Source organism: Euprymna scolopes, chromosome 12, assembly GCF_053919585.1.
Source record: "Euprymna scolopes isolate OS-2025 chromosome 12, ASM5391958v1, whole genome shotgun sequence".
In the NCBI taxonomy this organism is placed as follows: Eukaryota; Metazoa; Mollusca; class Cephalopoda; order Sepiida; family Sepiolidae; genus Euprymna; species Euprymna scolopes.
Window position 1 is genome coordinate 126,607,410 of NC_136493.1, and position 23,944 is coordinate 126,631,353.

General features: G+C 32.8%; 1 protein-coding gene across 2 annotated transcripts in view; it reads left to right on the forward strand.

Annotated features, from left to right (window-relative positions):
• Nucleotides 1-23,944, forward strand: part of LOC145291470 (integrin beta-1-like) — a 116,113-nt gene that overhangs the window by 20,090 nt on the left and 72,079 nt on the right. For both annotated transcript variants that reach the window (XM_080137343.1, XM_080137344.1), the window contains exons 3-8: nucleotides 1,355-1,456; nucleotides 5,237-5,312; nucleotides 10,314-10,445; nucleotides 19,199-19,277; nucleotides 22,673-22,754; nucleotides 22,874-22,966. In XM_080137343.1, coding sequence (XP_079993469.1) covers nucleotides 1,355-1,456; nucleotides 5,237-5,312; nucleotides 10,314-10,445; nucleotides 19,199-19,277; nucleotides 22,673-22,754; nucleotides 22,874-22,966 — 564 coding nt within the window. The remainder of the gene's footprint in view (nucleotides 1-1,354; nucleotides 1,457-5,236; nucleotides 5,313-10,313; nucleotides 10,446-19,198; nucleotides 19,278-22,672; nucleotides 22,755-22,873; nucleotides 22,967-23,944) is intronic.

Below are 23,944 nucleotides of genomic sequence, written 5' to 3' on the forward strand. Positions count from 1 at the left end.
AACAGTTGGAAAAGTGTCTTTTCTTCATTAAATTGTTAGGTGAAAGTCCGTAACAGTTAGAAAAGTGTCTTTTCTTTTTATTATTATTAAATCGTTAGGTGAAAGTATGGAGTGGTTAGAAAATGTCTTTTCTCCATTAAATTGTTAGGTGAAAGTCCGTAACAGTTAGAAAAGTGTCTTTTCTTTTTCTTATTATTAAATCGTTAGGTGAAAGTATGGAACGGTTATGTCTCCTTTTTACAAAGGTTGTTATTCTAGTGCGGTGCATAAACTACCCAACGCCCATGAAATAAAAATAATAGAAGTCTGAGAAAAGATATAAGTTCTGTGCGAGCGAAGAAGGAAATAATTAGAATTTCTACAAATTAAGTGTGGAAGTCACACACTAGATTAAATAAACAGAAACAGGGTTTCAAGTTCTTCGTAGAAGAAATAGCTAGGTAAAGGAATAATAGGATGTACTAAACGTACCTCATGGCTTAAACGGGGAAAGCCCAGTTCATGGAGTCGAGCAAAGTCAGTCTGTGTAGTTTTGAATTCCGCGGTGAAAAGGAGGGAGGAGGGACAGAATCGCAGAACGAGACTAAAACGAGATCCCGTGGATAGCGACATGACATTTTTTTTTTCTTTTTTCATTTGGAATGCCTAAACGGGTAAGTTTTCCATTAAAGAAAGATCAAGAAGGGAAGAAATAAGAAAGAAAACTATATATGAAAAAACTCGCACAGAGATGAATGAGAACGAGGCCCGAGGCACCGGTGCTCTTAAAGCGTGTGTCCCTTGTTAAAAAAGGGCCCGGTCTGAAGACAGAACAATACGCGTTATTTATATGAACATTATATACACGCTAGACGATACGGCCCGGTAACAATACAGTTAACTATCAATATTATGCAACATACATGTATAGATACACGTCGTATGGATTCTATGTTACGGAGTCACTTTTGGCAATCTTTTTATTTTTCTAGAGTGCGTGGGATAAGAATAGTCCACGAATTTTAATCGTAAATACATACAATCTTTTCATTGTAAAAATAATTGTTGTTTCAAATGAAAAAGGTGAGTTTCTTCCCTTGTATTTGTTTCCTTACAACTGTCTGCATACAACGTGTCGGTCCCGAGCGTTGACATGTAACGACTATGTATGCTATCGAAATAAATCCAAATGCTTTTATTCATTTGATAAAAAAAAACTATGTAACATTATTAAGTGTTGTAAATTTTTCGAAAGATATTATTTAGAATGGATGAGTATTACATGACTGTCTTTGTATTATGTTGTTTTGTTTGGCTTGATTAGTTTTGTTACTTTAATGTTTTCCGTTTTATTTTCTTTCTTTTTGTTTTTTAGTTGTATTCCAAGCCGAGATGCGATCAACGTGAAAGACACATTAAACAGGGATGCAACGACAACTGGATTTTGAGTCCAGTTCATAAAATTAATTTGGCACAGGTACGTTTGCTTCAGTATTTGGATTCCTTTTCTTCATTTTAGTTGGTTTCTCGTCTTTTTTTTTACAGCATTTCAATTAATATTAGGTAATGTTGCTATTTATGTGCCTCCCCACGAAGACAAAGTTAGATACAAGGTCAGTTTTTAATCTGGCGTACTTACCCGGCCGATTACGTAAGCAAGGTTCTTATGTATAGTTCTTGATAAGATTCAGAAATTTAAATGTCTCATGTTTTCTTTTTCTCTGCAATATATCTCTCACAGACGTGATGTTGCTAGTCTCAGACTTTTCTGTAAATACTATTATGACATGTGTTCTTCAGAATTGTTTGATCTCTTCCTTGCTTCCTTCCTGTTTGTTTGGCTCGTTCGTCTAGTGGCTTGCCTCAATTCCTTTTTTTATACATTGTGGTAATACAAGAACTGAAAGAGTGTGGAGTTCTCTCCTTGATGACTGTTTTCCTCCTACCGATAGTCTTGGCCATTCCAAGACTAAGGTTAATAGGTATCTCAGTCTTTTTGATAATCATACGTATTTCGTGGTTGTCAGCTTCTTGTATCCTTGCCTTTTTTTTTTTATTTTACATGGAGGTAACAACTTATCAAGGCCCGGGAGCAACTCGGGGATAAGGGTTATTGCGTGTACAGTAATGAATGGGATAGTATCATAGTAATCGTTAGTATTTGGAGATCTGATAAAGTGTCTTATTTAGGGGGGAGGCATTTCATCAGGAATTTGTTTATGTTGGACTTGAAGACATCCAAGTTATAGTCAGATGGGAAACAGGCAAACGGAAGAGAATTACACAGGCGTTCACTTCTAAAAAAGAAGCTTTGTTCATGGAATCTACGTTTTGATTTAGGCACAGATAAAGAGTGGGGAAAATTACTGACAGTGGTTTCAACTAGACGGGTCTCTTGGTTACAAAATGTAGCTGATTATATTTAGATGAGTATCCAGCAAACACACAGGAGCTCCTTAGTCCCCTCCAAACTCTCTCTCTCTCTCTCTCTCTCTCTCTCTCTCTCTCTCTCTCTCTTACCGTTTGACACTTTTCCAAAGTGGAATTTTATTCCAGTTTTTCCAAATCCTGGCAAAAATGTCAATTATCGCCGCTCACTCACCTTAAGAGAACCAGCGGCAGTCACAATACCAGCTGGGCAATCGAATTTCTTATTCCCATGATGAGAAAAAAAAAAATTCCGTTTCCACTTATTTTCGCTTTTCTGTAATTGAACTGCAGGGTTTAACTTTCAGAAAAAAAAATCAGATTTTGCATCAACCCTTTTCGATCCAATAATAATGTCACAAAAATATATTTTATTAAGTCTCGCTATTTCTGGTTAGACAAAATTACGCACTGACATGAGCATTCTCATGACAGTTTTCTAAACCTTACTACTTCCGTGCTGACTCATGACAAATTGGAAGCAGGTGTTTTTGTTTATGATATCATCATTAGAAGCTTGCCAACGAACTCACTCTATCCATTTTTTTGTTTGTTTGTTTGTTTGTTTGTTTGTTTTAACAGATTCACCGTTTTTTCTTAGATAATTTACTTCACCACGGCCGAAGAATTCCATCTACTGCTCCCTATATGTAAATCCTCCAAAATATAAGAATAAGCCTAACAGGTGCTATACTTTGCCCAAAGGTGATTTGGAACCGTGCAAGGCAGGAGTGTTAATCTCTCTGAGATATTATACGTACTGACTTACCTGAATACATACAGCGCCTAGTATTCCGAAAGGGTCACCTATCTGATAATGACCAGGCTCAACGTCGTTTAACTTTAGTGATCTAATAGGAACAAGGATTCTTGGCATTCGGACTGGGATAAAAGTGTAGAATCTGTTCTGATGCTGCGCTTCACTTTTTTCACTTCGCTTTTTTGTTCTCGGTTAATGGAGGAGAAATCCTTCATGACTGATACATTTTTTATTTTTGTTACTAACCAGAGTGTGCCTTTTGGGGGAGCTGGTTTCCTTCTCACATTAAAAAACCGACCTTGTGTCTAACTCTTCCCCTTCCCTCGTAGGGGTGGCAAGTAAATAAAACAGAAACCACTGTGTAAACGTGGTTATGCTGCATATACGAAAAATGCGCTAAAAGAAAACCCGGATCGGCAATTGGTAAAAAAAAGCAACATGCATTGCAGACAAGCTTAACTTTGCGGTGTCGTCCTGGCTGCAGGCAGTTTATTTCTGCCGGTAGTTACGACTTTGAAAAGCGCCAACAACAATTGCTAACAATTAATGTGCATGCAATTAAACTGACAAATGAATACGATTGATAAAAGCATGAATATTATACATGGGTCACCAGTTAGCAAGTGCTAACTCAACAACAGGAATTTGTGAATGAAAGTGAGAAAACATGAATTAACAAACAAAATATATGAGGAATTCAACGAGGAGCATTCCAGTATTTTAGGATGTGCGCTGTTGATGCGGAGAATCGAGTCACGTCGCAAGTGTTACCCGGAAGAGCTTTAAACTCGTTGATGAATTCACTGTTTTCTTTTTTATATAGGCGATTCTCAGTTCGCATTGACTTGTTAATCTGACATACTTTTTACGTTTGAAATGAATTTTATCGTTTGAAAATCTTTTGTGTTAAAACGTTCCTGTGAAAACCAACTTGCATTTCGATGTGACACGACAGCGAGTTTCAACGAAGCGAAGACAGAAAAAGGATGGCAATTTTTGCTTTTTAACGATCATTGGAATCACTTGGCAATTCAGTCGCCACAAATCTTTGTCCAATGCGAGAATACCATTCTTACCATAAACTAGCAGGGAGACTCGACGTTGCCTGGGTTTTAATGGGGATCATCCTCCCATATTTTATTGTCATTGAAATCGGTGAAATCACCCAGTTTTCAATGCCTTCTCTAGTTGGGAATCCACCGCAGTGCATCGGAAGGAAGCTTAATATGCCTACCTGCAGTGACTTAGTCCACAATATTTGTGGTTTACATTGCACTGTAGAGAACCTACTGTTGATTGTATGAAATTAGTTTTATATTATGACTTGAATTAAAGTTTAAAATGCAAAAGTCAAGTATCATGGTTCAATTGTGCTCTAAACAAAAACATTCATTTCGAACGTGCACTGTCATATCAAAGATCCTACTGTTGATTTTATATGCCGGACCTTTCTGCTTGTGCAGTAATAAAACTTCTCAAATGCATTTGTGATGTTAGGCTGTGTAAGGTGTAACATTTAGTTCAAATCGCCTGTTCCTTCTTCCATCGATATTTTTTTCGATTATTGATTATGGATACTTATCGAAGACATTCCCATACAAAACCTATCTAAGAACACTGCCAGGCACATAAAGTACAATTGTGCGAAAATTCAAAAGAATCGGCCCAGCCTCCTTAACGGCTGGGTCATAGGAAGCTCTCTCTCTCTCTCTCTCTCTCTCTCTCTCTCTCTCTCTCTCTCTCTCTCTCTCTCTCTCTCTCTCTCTCTCTCATTCACACACAGACACACACACAGACAACGTTTCTTTTATATAATAGATAGATAGATAGATAGATAGATAGATAGATAGATAGATAGATAGATATTCTCATAAGCATTTTGGTTCATACTTTTATATCGTCAACAAACTTTATTTCCAATACGGTAGTCCACCCTTAGATTTTTATTCAGCCTAGCACAAAGCCAAACAAAGATGCAACTTTTTATTGAGATGCCGACATAATTCAATTGAATAAACATAAAAACAGAAAAGTACGGTCAATATTTTTTTTTATATTCTACTTTTCTAGAATGAACCTTTGACGGATAACAAAGCGGACAAAGTACTGATTAAGCCACAGAAAATACGACTACAGATTCGACCACGTAAGTAAAACACTCTTTTCTGTTTTTTTTTTTCTTTTATTAAAAAAAAACACATACACATAGACAGATGCGTAGAAAGACACACAAACAAGCTCACATAGCCACACACACATAAACACACACTTTTGTATAGATCTCCGCTTGAGGCTTTTGAAACAAACCACACAAACCTTTTTTACAAATAACATGCGAGTATGTATTATCTGAAAGTTTCTTTATTGCAGTTGTTTTACAAAGGGATCATCACTTATCAAAGCCTGAAAGCCACTCAAGGATAAGGGTTAATCAGTGTAGGATGGTCAGTGAGATAACAGCATACTGATCGTTAAGTGGTTGAAATGGGGTAGAATTTGATTATTTAAGAGGACGGCGTGAGAAGAACTTGTTTACATTGGACTTGAAGACGACCATGTTGTTGTCAAACATGCAGTTTTAGGAAAGAAACTTTGTTCTTGGAATTTGAATAGCTGAGAGAACGTGTGGATATTGGTAATTAGTTATGGTGTTATATAAACAGGAACACTACTTTTGGTTTGGTTGTATTGTTTTGTGCCATATGAACCCTTCTAACGTTATTTAATATCGAATCTATTAATTTGGGAACAATTTGCTTCAAGTTCTTTATACATTCACCCATTTAGTTACGGTGTTTGGTTTGGTTTGTTCTATACTATATGAACATTTCTAGGGTTCACTAATTTTGCTAAACGTTTTGACGTTTCAAATTCTTTATATCTTAAAATATTTACTCATGCTGTTTAGTTTGTATATTTTGTAAAGGAAACCTGTTGTTTTTGTTTTAGACTTTGCAGAAAGTGATTGAGTTTTGCAAAGGAAAAAGAAAGAAAACAATATCAATATTTGATCCATTTTGGGCCAGAAAGTCAGTATCTTCAGACAGCTGAATGGGAAAAAACTTTAGAATAGTAATACATACGAGAATGAAAAAAATAGGTCTAAAAGTAAAAGTAGTGACTAACATAAAAATATTTATTTTATTCGCTGTAAATTTAAACTTAAATAAAAAATACTTCTGAGCCATACTTAAGAGATAACGCTAATCCAATACACAAAGTCTATCCATCAATCATAAAACAGATTCCTAACTCTATCGAGAGTAGAATTAGCAAAAACTCTAGAGACGAAAATGTATACAAGAAATCAAGCAACCTCTACAACAGCTCTAAAAATTGTGGCTACCATAACATCAAAATGAAATGCAAACAAGACACAAATAATTATAGACTGTGTTTGAGAAATTAGTTATCTTTAATTAAAAAAATTATTAAACTGTAGAAGCGAAATAGTAATCCTATGTATGTGTAAAATGAAATTTAACAGGATAATGAATAACAAAGAGATATAAATTATAAAACAACGGCAATAACAAGAATAAAATAAACTAGTATACAATAAAATGAAAGCGTAAAACAGCCAGATAAACACTAGGTCATTTTCCAACACAAAGAGAAGAGAACCCCATCCTCGCCAAAAACAAACAAAGAAGATGTCAATTAGAAGTAAAGTGAACATCTGTCTGATAACGCGTAGCCATTGGCTGAGATAAATGGGTGCGTAGAATAACAACGAATCTGCCTGGCTGACTAGCAAAACCACTACAACGTGTGTGTGTATATATCTTTCTATCTATTCTATTCTTCTTCTATCTATTCTATTCTTCTTCTTCTTCTATTCTTCTTCTATCTTCTATATAAATAAAATGAACTCATTTTTTCCCGTCTGATTTTGACATTAATAGGATTAAAAATCAAGATATTTCATGCAAATATAATCTGCACAAACGGCAGAACAATATCTGAGGTGTGTTATAGGCTTATTATTTCTCAAATTCCTCGATAGATTAGATTAGATTTAAATAATCGTTAAATCGCTTAGATTTCTATACTTTTTCTGCTGAGAAGTCACGGCCAAAATCGGTTAAGATCAATGGAAGTGGTAAAATATTTTCTCTCTAATAAATTCCTCCTCCCCCTGCCACCACTTAACACCGTTTGGGGATCGTTCACAAGGAACAGTTGAGAAGAGAACACCGGTTTGGCTTCGTAGTTCTTTCATGTGAAGTTATTTAAAATCACTAAACTAAGCTGCAGTGCTCTGTGGCGTAGTGGTTAGCGTGCTGGACAATTCACATTATATTTTCACGTTCGCGCCGACCTATCGTAGTCGTTTTTTTTTTTTTTTCCTAAACAACTGGAATGGACTTTTCTTGGTGGCCGAACTGTTAACGTTGCAGATGGTTTTTTTTTTTTGTTTGTTTGTTTTTCACACTTTATTTTCCTACTTTTACTCATGACTCCGGGTTTGATCCTTCCTACTTATCTACGATAACATTTTTTAAAACTCCCCCCCGTCCCGGAAACAAACACTCGGGCAACGCCGGGTACCCCCGCTAGTATATATATATATATATATATATATATATATATATATATATATATATATATATATATATGTAAATACGAAGTAACATCGATGCAAAAGTTTGGACAATTCACTTTCTCACCCTTGTTTTATTTTTATTTCTACTTTTCTTGAAACTCTCCGTGACATGGTTCATACACATCGTAGCTTTTTTCTACATTTATGAACTGATATTTCGCATGCTTAGAGACGAACTTTACCGTTTGGAATACAGCTTATACAACATTCAACTTACATCTCCACCCATCGATTTTGTCATTTTGATACTCCTATATCCATTTTGATACAGGACTTCCATGTTGCATAGCTTTTGGATCCTTTGGATATATATATATATATATATATATATATATATATATATATATATATATATATATATATATATATATATATATATATATATATATATACTTATTTTCAATTCTATTTCTAGGCCGATTGAGTAGTCATCTGAAAACACTGGAATCCGTCGCCATTGCGCTACTGAAGCCCTCTCTGTCTCTCTCTCTCTCTCTCTCTCTCTCTCTCTCTCTCTCTCTCTCTCTCTCTCTCTCTCTCTCTCTCTCTCTCTCTCTCTGCAGGCAGAAGAGGTTCGTTAATACCCTGGACCTTTTGGGTGATTTGTAAAGAGATACTATAGCTATGATACCCCATTTTTCTCCCCACCCCCGGATATTTATATGCGGGATATCATTCCTCACTCGTGTGATTTTACGAATTTTGTTCATTTTAATAATATTCCTTATACATATATACATACATACATACATACATACAATCTACATTTTCTTTCTTTCCTTTTTCTCTTCTCCCCTTCTCTTCTCCCTGTACATATATTTTACGGTAATTGTAAATATGTCTTTCTCATTTTAATTTCTTGCCCTACTTTCATATTTAAAAAGATCAAAATGCCATCGTTTGCCCCTGACGAGAATGGTGAAAGACGTCTAGGGTCCAAAAGAACTCTCATATCTCATATGTAAATTTTGTACCCCAAGTAAATTTTTCTAATATATATATATATATATATATATATATATATATATATATATATATATATATATATATATATTTAAAGGAGATTAGAACAATAGTCTAAAGAGCTGAGTGTATTTTAATGTAACAGTGAAATTACTAGTTTAATTAAAATACAGGAAATAGAAAGTGCTCGTTGTAATTTAGATATATGATAAGCTCGATAGTTAAATGTCCTAGAGCTAATTCAATATTAAGTAATGTGATTGATAATTTAAAATTTAAAAATCAAATTATAATTAAATTAAAAATCCGTTTCATAAGAAGGAACAATTATCTGTACGATCGTTTCAGAAAACAATGCTTTTTATTGTGGTATACATCAAGTTATGTACAATAATTACATATAGTTTTTTAATAAGCAAGGTCTCCTCGTCAGCAAATTTTGAAGGGTTTTTATTGAATTTAAAAGACACCATAAATAAACCTAGCATTAAAAGTAAGGCAGATGAATCTTTTAATTTTTCGCTTTTTGAAATCAGGAACTATGGTTAAAATATTCATTTAGATGTTTGCTATAGCTTTTTATCTTATTGAATCAATTGTTCAATAAGATAAAAAGCTATAGCAAACATCTAAATGAATATTTTAACCATAGTTCCTGACTTCAAAAAGCGAAAAATTAAAAGATTCATCTGCCTTACTTTTAATGCTAGGTTTATTTATGGTGTCTTTTAAATTCAATAAAACCCCTTCAAAATTTGCTGACGAGGAGACCTTGCTTATTAAAAAACTATATGTAATTATTGTACATAACTTGATGTATACCACAATAAAAAGCATTGTTTTCCGAAACGATCGTACAGATAATTGATTTTGTTATTGTTCCTTCTTATGAAACGGATTTTTAATTTAATTATAATTTGATTTTTAAATTTTAAATTATCAATCACATTACTTAATATATATATATATATATATATATATATATATATATATATATATATATAATTTTCTAAAAGAATAACTTCCTCCACATTTTAATGTTTTCAATTTATGTGCTGACCACGAAAATTATAGCCAGCCTATTACTGTTCATTTGCTAACTATTTTTCCTCTGATGAGAAGAGCCATTCTTTGAAACTTTATAGCGTAAATAAATTTTATTTGTATCCCCTGCATGAAACAATAAATGTTGTAATTTCTAATCTATTTTGCATATATATATATATATATATGTGTGTGTGTGTGTATATATGTGTGTGTGTGTGTGTGTGTGTGTGTAACCATCGAACACTTGCCCGTACTCCAACTGATGTCTCTGAAAACAACAACGTTTAAGCGTACCTGCATTATTCGAGTCTAACCAAAAAGAGGCAAGATTTCTTTTCTTTCTCTTTTTTTCAGAAATTGCATAATTCTCTCATGTTTACTGTCTGAGGTCAGTCTTTTGAACCCTAATCAGTCAATCATTCTCCTCAAATAAAAACTACGGTTTCTTTACGTAATACAGGATGTCTAATATTGTCAACAAATTTAAATTATTCAATGTATTGAAATTTTTCTTTTCTTTTTATAATCAAGATGAGACTGCGACGATTCCTATAAAGTTTCATACAACTAAAGATTTCTCCATTGATATGTACTTCTTGATGGACTTATCACACACAATGAGTAGGCATATTGAGGAGCTCTCGCGAGTTTCAATGGATCTTGGTAAGTTGTCTTAAAAAGTATCTTTTATTTTACAAATAAAACAGTAGATATGAATATGTTTACCTGTGTTAATATTTAATCGATAAACTCTTAAGTTACTAGTCACATAACACTGAAATTAACAGGAAATAGTAATTATACACCAAGGATGGTTTATAACGAATAAAATCTTTGTTTGGGTGGATGAATAACGCGTACGGACATATATCGGCAAGTTGAAATGCAAACTGTTCATTTCAACTTGCCGACATATTTTTTACTTTTTTTTGTGCATGCCAAAATTTAATTAATTTCTTTGTTTAATATTAAACCTCTTTTTACTATCTCTTGGTAGCTACATCAGTAAGAAACGCGACTAGAGAGCTAAAATATTTTGGTTTCGATTCAAGCTGATGGCACCCAAGTACGTTTTTACTCTTTTGAAATCACCACTATATATTACGTACAATATACTATTCAACAGAAAATTGACTCTTTAATATTAAATACGAAATCTGTATGAATTAAAATCTATTTCAGCGTAAGACCGGACGTAAGCCCCCCCCCCCGCCCTTCCACTTATATGCTATAAAGCCAATTGCTGAAAATTGAAAACGTGCAGAAAAGTAAAATTTCGACTTTTTCAATTCACTAAAACCAAACACATTTTGACTTGCACCTCTTTCCTTCTCCTGAAATGAAAGTGTTGCGCCTTTCATCGCACTTTCTCGACTGCCGAAAATAGTAACCAATTTACACTGTCATGTACCTTCAGCCATCTATTATAGAAAAAGCAGTTAATGTGTGTACGTTTGTATGTTAAGCTAAAAGTTTTTAAAAAAAACTACGAAATAAACACCCGCAAAGTTTATACATTCATTTATAAATTCTTCATCAGAGTTATCCTGGATGAATAATATCTAAAATTTATTTTCTGGAGATTTTGCCAGGAGGTCAGTTTTTCAGTGTTGTTGTGCACTATTTTGGAAGTAAGATGTCGAATAATTACGAGATAGATGTATAATATAAAAGACATTTGTCTGTGTGTATGTGTGCATATCCATCTCGCCAGATCAACGAAGGTAAGCAACGGTGAGCCTGGCTAGTACCAGATGGGTGACAATTTGAGAATCTTAGGCGCTGTATGTGCTCCCTGCTTCACTCTCCATTGTTTCCAATCGTCCTGAACCTCCATTTGCCACTGGCATTTAACAACGCCGACTGATAGGTGTGGTTAGAGATTGCATAACTCTTGCCACAAAAATTCTATGCGCATGCGCCCTCACAATGCGTCTGTCAAGACTGAAGGAAGCTACTACGTTCATTTAGAGAAGAATGGGCGAGTCGGGGGAGAAAGATGGGGTTGGGGAAAGAAAGAGAGAGAAATGGATAAAAAGATTTTATAAAAATAGATTACACATTTGTCCCGAGTAACGCCGGGTAGTCCTTTTAGTCACTGTTCAAATTTGAGAGTTCATGGTTTGCCTTTGCGTGAAGTCAAATGGCACACTTCAACCGTGTCCACTTATCCTTCAGTTTCTCCGCATCGTCACCACAGTTCTGTAGGTGCATACTTGGTGGTTACAAAAATAATGTTGATCAATTTGCCCTGAATTTCGTACGCTCAAACCCAAGAAAACCTGACATAGTGATATGGGACAAGAAGGAGAAAGAAGCAACCTTAGTAGAAGTTTATGATGCTGCGTTAAACAGAGCTAAGAGAGAACAGATAAAATATCAAACTCTTATGAACGATATGAAAAAAAAATTGGAATCTTAGGAAGATATCTTTATTCCAGTAATTATAAGAGCAATCGAAATACTAGTGGAACAATGTAATCCTTAACGTTTAACACCGGTATTGATTAATTTAACCAGATGTTTGTTTACATTTTGAAATAGACAATAGGTAGAATTTAATCACAATATTATTCAAAATGTAAGGATGTGATTGTAAGTTAATTTTTATTAACCACATGTTTAACATATAAAAAATAAAGCAGGATGAAGTTTTAAAATGATTATAAGTGTTTTATTTTATGATTAAAAAAAAGAAAACATTGCAAAGTAAAATTTTAGGTACTAATGTATTTTTGGTACTGTGCTGAAATAATAATTTTATAATTTTGAAAAGCCATTCTTAACATGGGGAGGAGATGGTGATTTGTATCTATTCTGTGCTTCCGCCTTACAATTGAATAAAAAAAATTACAGTTGAATGAAAAATTACAATTGAATCAAAAACAGATATCGTGGAAACTTGAATCGAACATGAAAACACTATTTACAAATAGCGTGGTACCAAAAATGCATACGCACATTTTATGACCATTCTTGAAGGAGATATTGTTTTTAAAAGAGACCCCACCCCCTATTATTTTTAAGAATATTTTTAGTTAATTATTCTTGTTTTAAAAAAGGTAAAATTGATTTTCTAAGTGTTCGTTTTCTACCTAGCTGACTAAGTTGTTAGTGGTTCAACTTACTTTAAAGCGTTTATTCAGATCCAAAACGAAATTACAGACCGCATAATATTTTTTAAAATATTTATACTTATTTACTGTTGTTTCAAAAGGGGCAAAATCGCTTTTTCTACCTACCTTGCTAAGTTGTTAGTGGTTTAACTTATTTTAAAGTGTTTATTTAGTAAGAAAAACAAGTCAACAAGAATTTCTCCTCCACTAAACGGGGGCAGAAAAGGTGGTGTAGTCTCAGAACAGATACTAATTTTGCTGCTTATAATATCAATAAATAAATAAATTTACCTTCAGATGAAACAAAGTTTTACTCACTGACCGTATTAAATTTAAATAGTTAAACTTAACGAAAATTATACTTAGAATTAATTATAAATTGGATGCAGTATAAGATTTAGGAAAACTCGTCCATTTTTGATACGTAAGAAAACTCTCCATTATTGAATACATGTCGATTGAAAACACATTTTAGGACCATTCTTGAAGGAGGTATTGTTTTTAAAAGAGACTATACCCTCATACGTTTTTAATATATTTACTTGTTTACTGTTGTTTTAAAATATATAAAATCGATTTTCTAAGTGTTCATTTTATACCTAGCTTTGTAAGTTTTTAATGGTTCAACTTATTTTAAAACGTTTATTTAGTTTTAAAAAAGTAGTGTCGAGTGTTACTTTAGAACAAAAAAGGTTCGACATGAGAGTATCACGTCTCGAGAATCTCGATAATCGCTCAAAAATAGAAATTTAAAGAAAATACTGAAGTAGATATAGTTTTAAAAATAGCCACCCCCCTCCAAAATAAAATAAATTTGTATACTTTTTTAAAGTAATGTCCAAGATTAGCGTTCAACAAAAATCAAATTATCGGAAGTAGATACGTTTGATTATGTAACGCAACTGAACGGAACGGAGTCACGGAGTCAAGACACGCAAAAACAAAATATATTTATTAAAAATATTACTTTATTTTATAACACATCTTGTGTTATTACGAAACAAAAAAGAAAAAAACTGCTTGTATTCTTGAATAATAAAACAAATATTACATTATGTGATGATACTTTTCATGTTATTCTGAGCAGGTTTTATTAATTAATAAATATCATTTTATTATTGCTGTTGTTATTAATGTTGTTGATAAATATCATTTTAAAAAGTTAGGTATTTTCTTGAGAAAAAGATTTCTGCCTCAGCAAAAAAATATTCAACAAAATGTTTACCCGCAAAATTATTTTACCGAAAACTATTAATATTAAACTATAAAAAGGAAGATACTAGAATTTAAACCAAAAAAAATATTTTATTTACACTCAATCAGATGTGCCTTATGCACTAATAAAAATGTAATTGGCATTTCTTGCACTTTTTAAGATTTTAAATATTTATAAATTTTCTCATTATAAAAACGATTATTATATTGATTATAATTTTTTGACAGAAGAAATAAAATTAATTGCATATAAAACATTAGAAGAAAAATTTTAAATCGTAAGAAAAATCTAAAATCATTAAATTATCAATAATTTTGTCGTTATAAAAATATTATTATTAGATTAATGTTTATTTGCAAAAGAAAAAAACAACATTGCTAAAAATCCCATATCAGCGAATTATCAATATATTGTTATAAAAACGATTATTTTATTTTAATAATTATAACGAGAAAAAATGTTTTATTTCATAAGAATTAAATAGTATACATGAATTATGTCAAATGTACATGAATACATTTTTTATAATGACAAAATTTATTGGCTGACGTTGGATTTTATAGTTGTTTCTTCTTTTGCTAATTAAAATGAATTCAATCATCCTTGGTCCTGGATGTGACCTAAAACTATATCCGATGGTGAGGTCCCACCTTGCGGGCTCTGGGGAATGTGGAGCCACCCTTTAATTGCCATTGCTCCCAGGTCCACTCTGACCCGAAGTGGTAGTACCTGTTAAGGTCCCAACTATGGGTTAAATAGAATCCGACTTAAAAAAACAAACATGCTCCATTAACAATCGTTCCTCAAAATAACTAGATTCGGCATTAAATAACCTGAAAAGGGTTGATATGCCGTAAAACAAAAACAACCAACCAACCAATCAATCTTACTTTTTTTATAATGATAACATGTATTGATAATTTATTGATTTAAAATTTTTCAATCCATGTTTTTTTTCTTTTGAACTCAAATACATTTTACTAACTAATCATTTTTTTTTCAATATATTTACATAATTTGCCAAAATTTATTGCTATAATTGGATAATTTTGTATTTGATGTTTCGTGAAATGCCATTCAAGTAGTAGTCTGCCAACATGCCAAGGTTCCATTTTCCTTTAAAACATTTCTCCATCACTGAAATATCCTGATGGAATCTCTCGCCATCTTCATCACTCACATCATTAAAGCAGTGAAAATTTTACAAAAAAATATAATCTACTTCGACACAAAGAAAGTCAGAAATAGGTTTTCCATATCATTGTGCATATAAAAATGGTCATTGATGTTCTGCACTTTTTTTAATTAAAATTTTAATTCGCTGGAACAAAACTCAAAAGAATCGGGTATTTCTAAAATGATTAAAAGAAAGATTACATCGGCTTTTTTATAGTTCATTTTTGAATGGTTTATAAAAAGAATTTGAAACAAGACTTCATTGAAAAAATTGAAAACTGTTATTTCAAAAAATGGACTCTTGAAAACAGCAAAACGTGATCTGCCAGTGTCAGTTTTCAAGTAATTAATAGACAGAATATTTGCTTAAAGACAAACAAGTAAAAGACAAGCACAACTGAAAATAAGTTGTCACATCTGGGCAAAAGCCAATAGAAGCAGTTTATCGTTCCTTGACAGAGTTCAAAATAAATATACAACTAATAAATGTCACAATAAAATTTTTAAACAATAAAATAAAATAGATTTCGTAGCTTAGTGGGGGGGGATGTCCTTTTGTCTCCCCTACAACCTCTTTCCCACAGAAGAAACGTTGCAAGCCTGTCTCTGTTCTATCGTTATTTTTATGGTCCCCCGGCCTGACTTTCACGAAAAACACTCGTCTCTCTGAAACCACTATCAATAATTTCCCTCACTCTTTATCTGTGCTTAAACCCAAACGCAGATCCATGAACAAAGCTTCTTTCTTTAAACTGTACGCCTGTGGAACTCTGTTCCGTTTTTCTGCTTTCCACCTGACTACAATATGGTTGTCTCCAAGTCCAACGTGAACAAGTTCTTGATGAGCCATCCCCTTAAGTAATCCAATTTACCAAATTTCCATTACTAACGATTACTACGACATTTTCCCATTGACTACTGTATAATAATTAACTCTTATCATCGAGTGGCTTCTGGGTCTTGATAAGTGGTGACTCCTTTTTTAAAAAAAAAAATAAATATGTGTGTGTGCGCGCGCGTATATCGTTATAGCATAAAATCGATACATCAAAAATGACAATCTCCTGACTAAAGAATACTCATTTCTCAAGTTTGATTTTTGTTGTTTTGTTTTTTTGTTTTGTTTTGTTTTGTTTTTTTGTTTTTTTTTGCTTCATTTTTGGAGAATAGAAAGTGGATTTTGAGGTTACTTGCGGCAGCCTTGTAACTCTCATTTAGATGTTTCTGGCAAAGGGAAAAGAATTGCTGTTTGCTGATTCGAAATCTATCCAACTAACAGTTATTGTTGGCTAATTTTTAACCTTGAAGTAATATTTTATTTTCCTTTTTTATTTTTAGCTTATTACATCAAATGTCTGGAGCGATTTCCATAAAAATAACATGATTATATTTGCTCTGTATTTCCCAATCTTGGAAATGTGAGGCATAAGGATATGCTATAGAAAGTTAGGCATGCTGTATAGCTAACTGTGAAAGCAGATCTAATAAATAAAATTACAGCTTCAATAAAATCTAAAAATGATGGTTCTACACAGAACTCTTTGCGTGTGTGTGTGTGTGTGTGTGTGTGTGTGTGTGTGTGTGTGTGTGTGTGTGTGTGTGTGTGTGTGTGTGTGTGTGTGTTGTCTGCCAGGATATATCTAATAAGTTTATAAAAACCAAATAAAACAACATCAATGCTAAAAGCTTCCAAATATTTATTTTATTACTCTACTAGAGGTGCGGACTACTGTAAGGATGATCTAACCAGAAGCAATTTAACATTAAAGAAAATCCTTTAAAGGTTAAATCAATAAAATATGACAGTCGTTTTCTTGTTCAAAGTGTTTCTAATTCAAAATATGTCTAAAAAAAGTAATTTTTGGACAGAATTTCAATGGAGGGTATTTGCTTTTTTTTATGGAAATTGCTCCAGACAAGGCGTGAAGCCATTTGATGTAAGGATCTAACAAGGATGAAAGACGATTATATCAAAAAGATAGGAGATGCATATTGACCTTAGATTTTTCAAGATCAAGGTTATAGGTAGGAGGAAAACAGTCAGCAGTTCTGTGAAAGAAGTTACTGGAATAGCAAGTGGTATTATAATGAGGTATCACAACAGCGAATTGATGGCGACCACTAGATCAACGAGTCAAACCAGCTGGAACAAAAAAAGCGGAGAATAGCCAACAGATTTAAGCTGTCTCATAAGAGAGAGAGAGAGGGGGGAGAAAAGGGGAGAGATAGAGGAGGGAGAGAAAGGCGGAGGGAAGAGGAGAATAGATATTGAAAAACATCCCCAGCCTCCATTAAATGTGTATATGATATCTGATATATGTTACATTGCTACTGAATATTACCGTTGAGGGTGGTATGAATCTCTCCCAGTATGGGTAAAACTCTAATTCGTCTTCAATGAATCGTTTACAACGAATCGTTTGAGAAAGATATTGTTTCCGCGTCAAATAATACTTAAACGAAAAACTCTCAAAATAGGCAAATAAACTTTATCTTTTATATGTAGACTAGCAGTGCTACCTGATGTTGCTCGGAGATATAAAAAAAACTTAACAGAAAGTAAATAGCATGTATAGCATCTTTATATTAAAACTTCTCTCTCTCTCTCTCTCTCTCTCTTCCTCTCTCTCTCTCTCTCTATCTGTCTATCTATCTATCTATCTATTTGTAGTCTCTTATCTATGCTTTTTCCCTCTCTCCATTTTGTGCCTTCTTTTAAACTCTCTCTTTATCCTCCACCCAACCCATTCCTATTTCTTAGTTTAATATGCGAAAAAATCAGAAACTACATACGGTACAGTCTCAGAAACTACATAAAGCATGTGCTTATGATTTTTTTTCATTCATTTTTCTAAACTACAATAAAAATCAATGTAATATATACATATATTTTCGCAAACTTAAAAATAATCTTGTCGAAGTGTGATGTATATATTTTAGTTTTATTGGTAATTAAAAATCAATGAATATTGATCATTAGTCCCTGCAATGGAAAAATAAGTTTTTTTAAAAAATGAAAAACACCGTTTTTGGCATCGGAAAAAATGTACAAATTGTTCAAATAGCGATACCCAAACAAGTTCCGATTTCAAATTCTGATTAATCGTCCCAACGCTAGTATGTACTGAAAATGCCCACATCCCAAACTCTGAGATCAATAGTAATTTGCTTTTAATTGTATACAATAAATTGTTCGCAATCAGTATTTTCAACATTAATTAATTGGATTGTTTCGCACTAATGTTCTCATCTTGACATTTTCACAATGATTCGGTCGATGTTACTTCCGGCCTTCTTCATGTGTATCTTGTCGAACTCTGGAATCTTTCTGTCGAACTTGGGAATCTGCACGGAATTTCCAATCGAACTCTTTAATTAATCCCTGCAGCATGTTCTTGTTCCATAAGCCATGACTGTGGAGAAGCCATAAGTAGTTCGCAAATGTATTTTGATTGTAACCCGCACTGAAAATTTAACCTTCAACCTTCACTGGATTTTACAAAGTACTTTATTCACTACGTCACAGCTCTTTGAAGATTCGATACTCAAAATACAATTGCGAATTATTTAGGACCTACCCAATCATGGCTGACAAAACGAGAGCGTGTTACCTCGGCAGAATAAATGACAGGTTCCGTTTGAAATTCCCGAATACGATAGAAAGACTCCCGAGTTCGACAAGATACACCTTAAGAAGATCGAAGATTACATCAACCGAAACGCGAAAGTTACACTCAAGACGGAAACAGGAGTTAGAAGACTCCATATAATATCAAATAATCAAACGTCATCTCTAAAAATTTTGAAACGGGGTATTAAATATACACTACCCCCACCCCCAAAACAAATTTCAATAATGTTTATTCGATTGAAAACCTGTGTTTTAATTGTGAAATTTCATTTTGTAGTTAAAAGTATGCGGAATCTAACAGGATCTCTGCAGGTTGGGATTGGATCATTCGTTGACAAACTTGTCCTTCCATTCGGGTAAGTTGATGAGTATCACACTCTTTTATTTTTGATAGACACATTTGAATTGCCATTTTAAATAATCGCGAAGCACAATAGCATTGTAATTTGAGGTAAATACTATCTAAATATTATCCAAAATGACAAAGCAAGTCACGATAATACTAAATACAATAGCCTTGTCATATTAAATTTAAAAAACTAACCATATAAAAACAGCATAACCCAGATATGAAACTTCTTCTCCGACCTCTCCAGCTCTCTTATATCTGGGTTACACTTATATCCGGGGTTTTATATCCGGGTTGCATTGTACATTAACACAGGCTCTAATTTGGGACTAGAGAAAATCTCTCACATATCCGTTTGTCTTATATTAGGGTCTCTTATATCCGGGTTACACTGTATATTAAATGACAATGCGTTTAATCGCATTTTCATTTCAGATGAACACAATCTATTATCTAAAATAACAATTTAATTGAACACATTTTATTTTAGATAAAATTAATATGAGGTTAATAATTTTGTCGTAAGATAAACATTAAACGCAATAGTCTTATCGTTTTAAATAAAAGTTTTTTGGGTTTTTTACACAGGAATCACTACTTATCAAAGCCCGGAGGCCACTCGAGGATAAGGGTTAATGGTTATACATTAGTCAATGTGATTATAGCGTAGTAAACATAAGTAGTGGAATTTTGTAAATTGGATTACTTAGGAGGACGGTTCATCAAGAACTTGTTTACGTTGGACTTGAAGACAATCAGATTGTAGTCAGTGGAAAGCAGGTTAACGGAATAGAGTTCAACAGGCGTGCAGTTCTAAGAAAGAAGTTTTCTTCATGGAATCTACATTTAGGTTTAGGCACAGATAAAGAGTGTGGGAAAAGTATTGATAGTGGTATTGGATAGACGAGTGTTTTTCGTGAAAGTTTAGCGAGGGGAGGAACCATAGGTTGAAGCTTAGACGAGCACTTGCCATGAAAATAACGATCAAGCAGAGACAGGCTCGCAACGTCTCTTCTGTGGGAAAGAGGTTGCAGTGAAGAGAAATGGGCCACCCCACTAAGCTAAAAAGTTTATTTTGAACTCTGTTAAAGCAGGATGAGCTGCCTGTCCAGATGTGGCAGTTAAATATAATTACGTTGTCTTTTTAAACATTAAACGTGATGATCTTATCTGAGTTAAGAATAAAAGTTATTTTCAATGGCTTTTTAGAGAACCTTAACCCCAACTAGCTTGTCATTTTAGATAAAACTTAAACATTATAGCTATTAAATAAAAGTTCAATTGTATAGCAGTGTCCTTTTAGATGAACCTTAAACCCAGTCTCTTTGTCATTTTAGATAAACCTTAAACATTATAGATATTAAATAAAAGTTAAATTGTATAGCAGTGTCCTTTTAGATGAACCTTAAACCCAACTAACTTGTCATTTTAGATAAACCTTAAACATTATAGCTATTAAATAAAAGTTCAATTGTATAGCAGTGTCCTTTTAGATGAACCTTAACCCCAACTAGCTTGTCATTTTAGATAAACCTTAAACATTACAGCTATTAAATAAAAGTTCAATTGTATAGCAGTGTCCTTTTAGATGAACCTTAAACCCAGTCTCTTTGTCATTTTAGATAAACCTTAAACATTATAGATATTAAATAAAAGTTAAATTGTATAGCAGTGTCCTTTTAGATAAACCTTAAACCCAACTAGCTTGTCATTTTAGATAAACCTTAAACATTATAGCTATTAAATAAAAGTTCAATTGTATAGCAGTGTCCTTTTAGATGAACCTTAAACCCAGTCTCTTTGTCATTTTAGATAAACCTTAAACATTATAGCTATTAAATAAAAGTTCAATTGTATAGCAGTGTCCTTTTAGATAAACCTTAAACCCAACTAGCTTGTCATTTTAGATAAACCTTAAACATTATAGCTATTAAATAAAAGTTCAATTGTATAGCAGTGTCCTTTTAGATGAACCTTAAACCCAACTAGCTTGTCATTTTAGATAAACCTTAAACATTACAGCTATTAAATAAAAGTTCAATTGTATAGCAGTGTCCTTTTAGATGAACCTTAAACCCAGTCTCTTTGTCATTTTAGATAAACCTTAAACATTATAGATATTAAATAAAAGTTAAATTGTATAGCAGTGTCCTTTTAGATAAACCTTAAACCCAACTAGCTTGTCATTTTAGATAAACCTTAAACATTATAGCTATTAAATAAAAGTTCAATTGTATAGCAGTGTCCTTTTAGATGAACCTTAAACCCAGTCTCTTTGTCATTTTAGATAAACCTTAAACATTATAGCTATTAAATAAAAGTTCAATTGTATAGCAGTGTCCTTTTAGATAAACCTTAAACCCAGTCTCTTTGTCATTTTAGGTAAACACTAAACGTAATAATTTTATTGTTTTTAAATAAAAGTTAAATTGAATAGAATTGTCACTGTAGATAAACATTAAACCCAACTGGTTTGTCATTTTAACTAAGCACTAAGTTCAATAAAATATCTATATTAAATGAGCTTAATAGTATTGTTTTTAGATTGAAGTAAATTCTAAATAAAATATTTTTAATGTTCTCATGCAAAAGGTGGTGATGTATTTTATTAAAGATTTTCCATCCGTCTTTCATTCAGTGGTTTGATCTATAAATTTGCCATCCTTAAACTTGAAATAGCTAATTTGTGGATCGGTCACGCTTATGTTTGAAATATGCCCATCGATAAACATGATGATTATATGTTCGCGTCTATTAAAATATCTCCTTCTGTTTTATTGTTACGTAGTGTTATCATTACAACGATGAATGTAAAGTCTTTTGTGTTCATGTTAAGGAGGATAAGAGTCTTAAGGGTGTTCATGGAAGTAAGAGATCTTTGAGGTTCATGTGTAAGTGTTCATGTTGTGAGATATGGAGACATTAACAGGTGTATATAAATGAAAGAGTTTATAATTGAGATAGAGTACATATAATTACACTTTGAGAGGGAATTTAATATCTAGATAGATAGACCGATAGGTTGGCATTTATGCCGATAGATTGAGAGGTTGGCATTTATGCTTTGACAGTTCGTATGAACGGGAGTGTTTATATAACATAATTAGAATGACACATATACTTTCTAAACATATATTTTTTCAGAATCAACAATTTACTGGACATTCCATTTAAAACCTATTGTTCTTTAAAACTTATCTCCAGGGTTCGATTCCCGTTTTCTCTCATTTTATTTTCATTTACTAATTCTCTTTATTTTTACTTACATGAAAAAGGGGACAAGCATCTGTGTAAAAAAAATATATATCTGTATATATATATATATATATATATATATATATATATATATATATATATATATATATATATACAAATCATTTTTTATTAAACTTTTTTTTTCAGGTATTGTAAGAAATCCGATGCAAAGTGCGGCCATTCCTTTGTTCAACAAGTTAAACTGACGAACAAGTTCACGCAATTCACGGTGAGCCAATGGGGAATTGGTTTTGAGTTTTAAAGGATCAATATTATTAAATCGATTATGACGCCGATATATGTATTGGTAAAATTGAGGCATTGTTTGTCTTTCTTCGGTATTTTCAGGACACCGTCTCCAGGCTGAAAAATATGACGACTTCTAATATAGACATACCGGAAGGGGGAATGGATGCGCTCATGCAGACCATTGTTTGTGGGGTATGAAAAGATCTCTTTGTATCATTTATTATATTTCTTTTTATATACCCCCTATCTGCCTATCTCCCCATCCCTCTCTCTCTCTCTCTCTCTCTCTCTCTCTTTCTCTCTTTTTCTCTCACTCTCTCCCCCTCCCTCTCTCTCTCTCTCTCTCTCTGTATATATATATATATATATATACATTTCTTATATATATACATAAATGTGTGTGTGTGTGTCTATAGATAGATAAATTGGGAGAGAGAAAGAGAGAGAAAATTTATAACATTATTTATTTAAATTCCAAGAATTCAAGATCAACAATGATTAGACGTACGATCGTTTCTAAGACAACGAGGAATATTTATCATTATTATGTAATGGGTGTTATTATTAAGATGACGTATGTATTATTCTTTGGTGTTGACTGTTCGTATTAGGAAGAGTCTTAGTGTGTCCATGTTGTGTAATCATGTTGTGTGATGCTAGATATTATATATTCATTGTGAGTGTTCATACTGTCTTAAGATGTTTATGTTTGTAAGAGATAGCATATTGGAGACATAAACAGGGTATATATAAAGAGAGAGACAGTTCTGTATATATGCAATAGATAGTGTACATGTTACTACAAGAGCACCAAGCCTGTAATTCAACTAGAAGAGATTTTTTTAATATCTTGATAGATAGACCGAGGGTGCGTTTGACATTTACGTTTGACAGTTGGACATATAATATAAACATGTTATCTTTCTCGTTGTAATGACGAACACAGAAGACGGCAGTTATAAAAAACATGATGACCATTTATTCTTCGACCGGTCGGAAATGATTATGTATTTCAGGGATTTAAAGTTTTACATGGTTATCTCTAAAAACCCTCTCGCTTCCTAGAGGGTGCCTGGACTCGAACCGAGTATCAGTCTGAACTTCTCTGCTTCTCTGATCTAACTGATCTGATTCTCTTTTAACTAACTTCGAACTCTTTCCTATATTGAG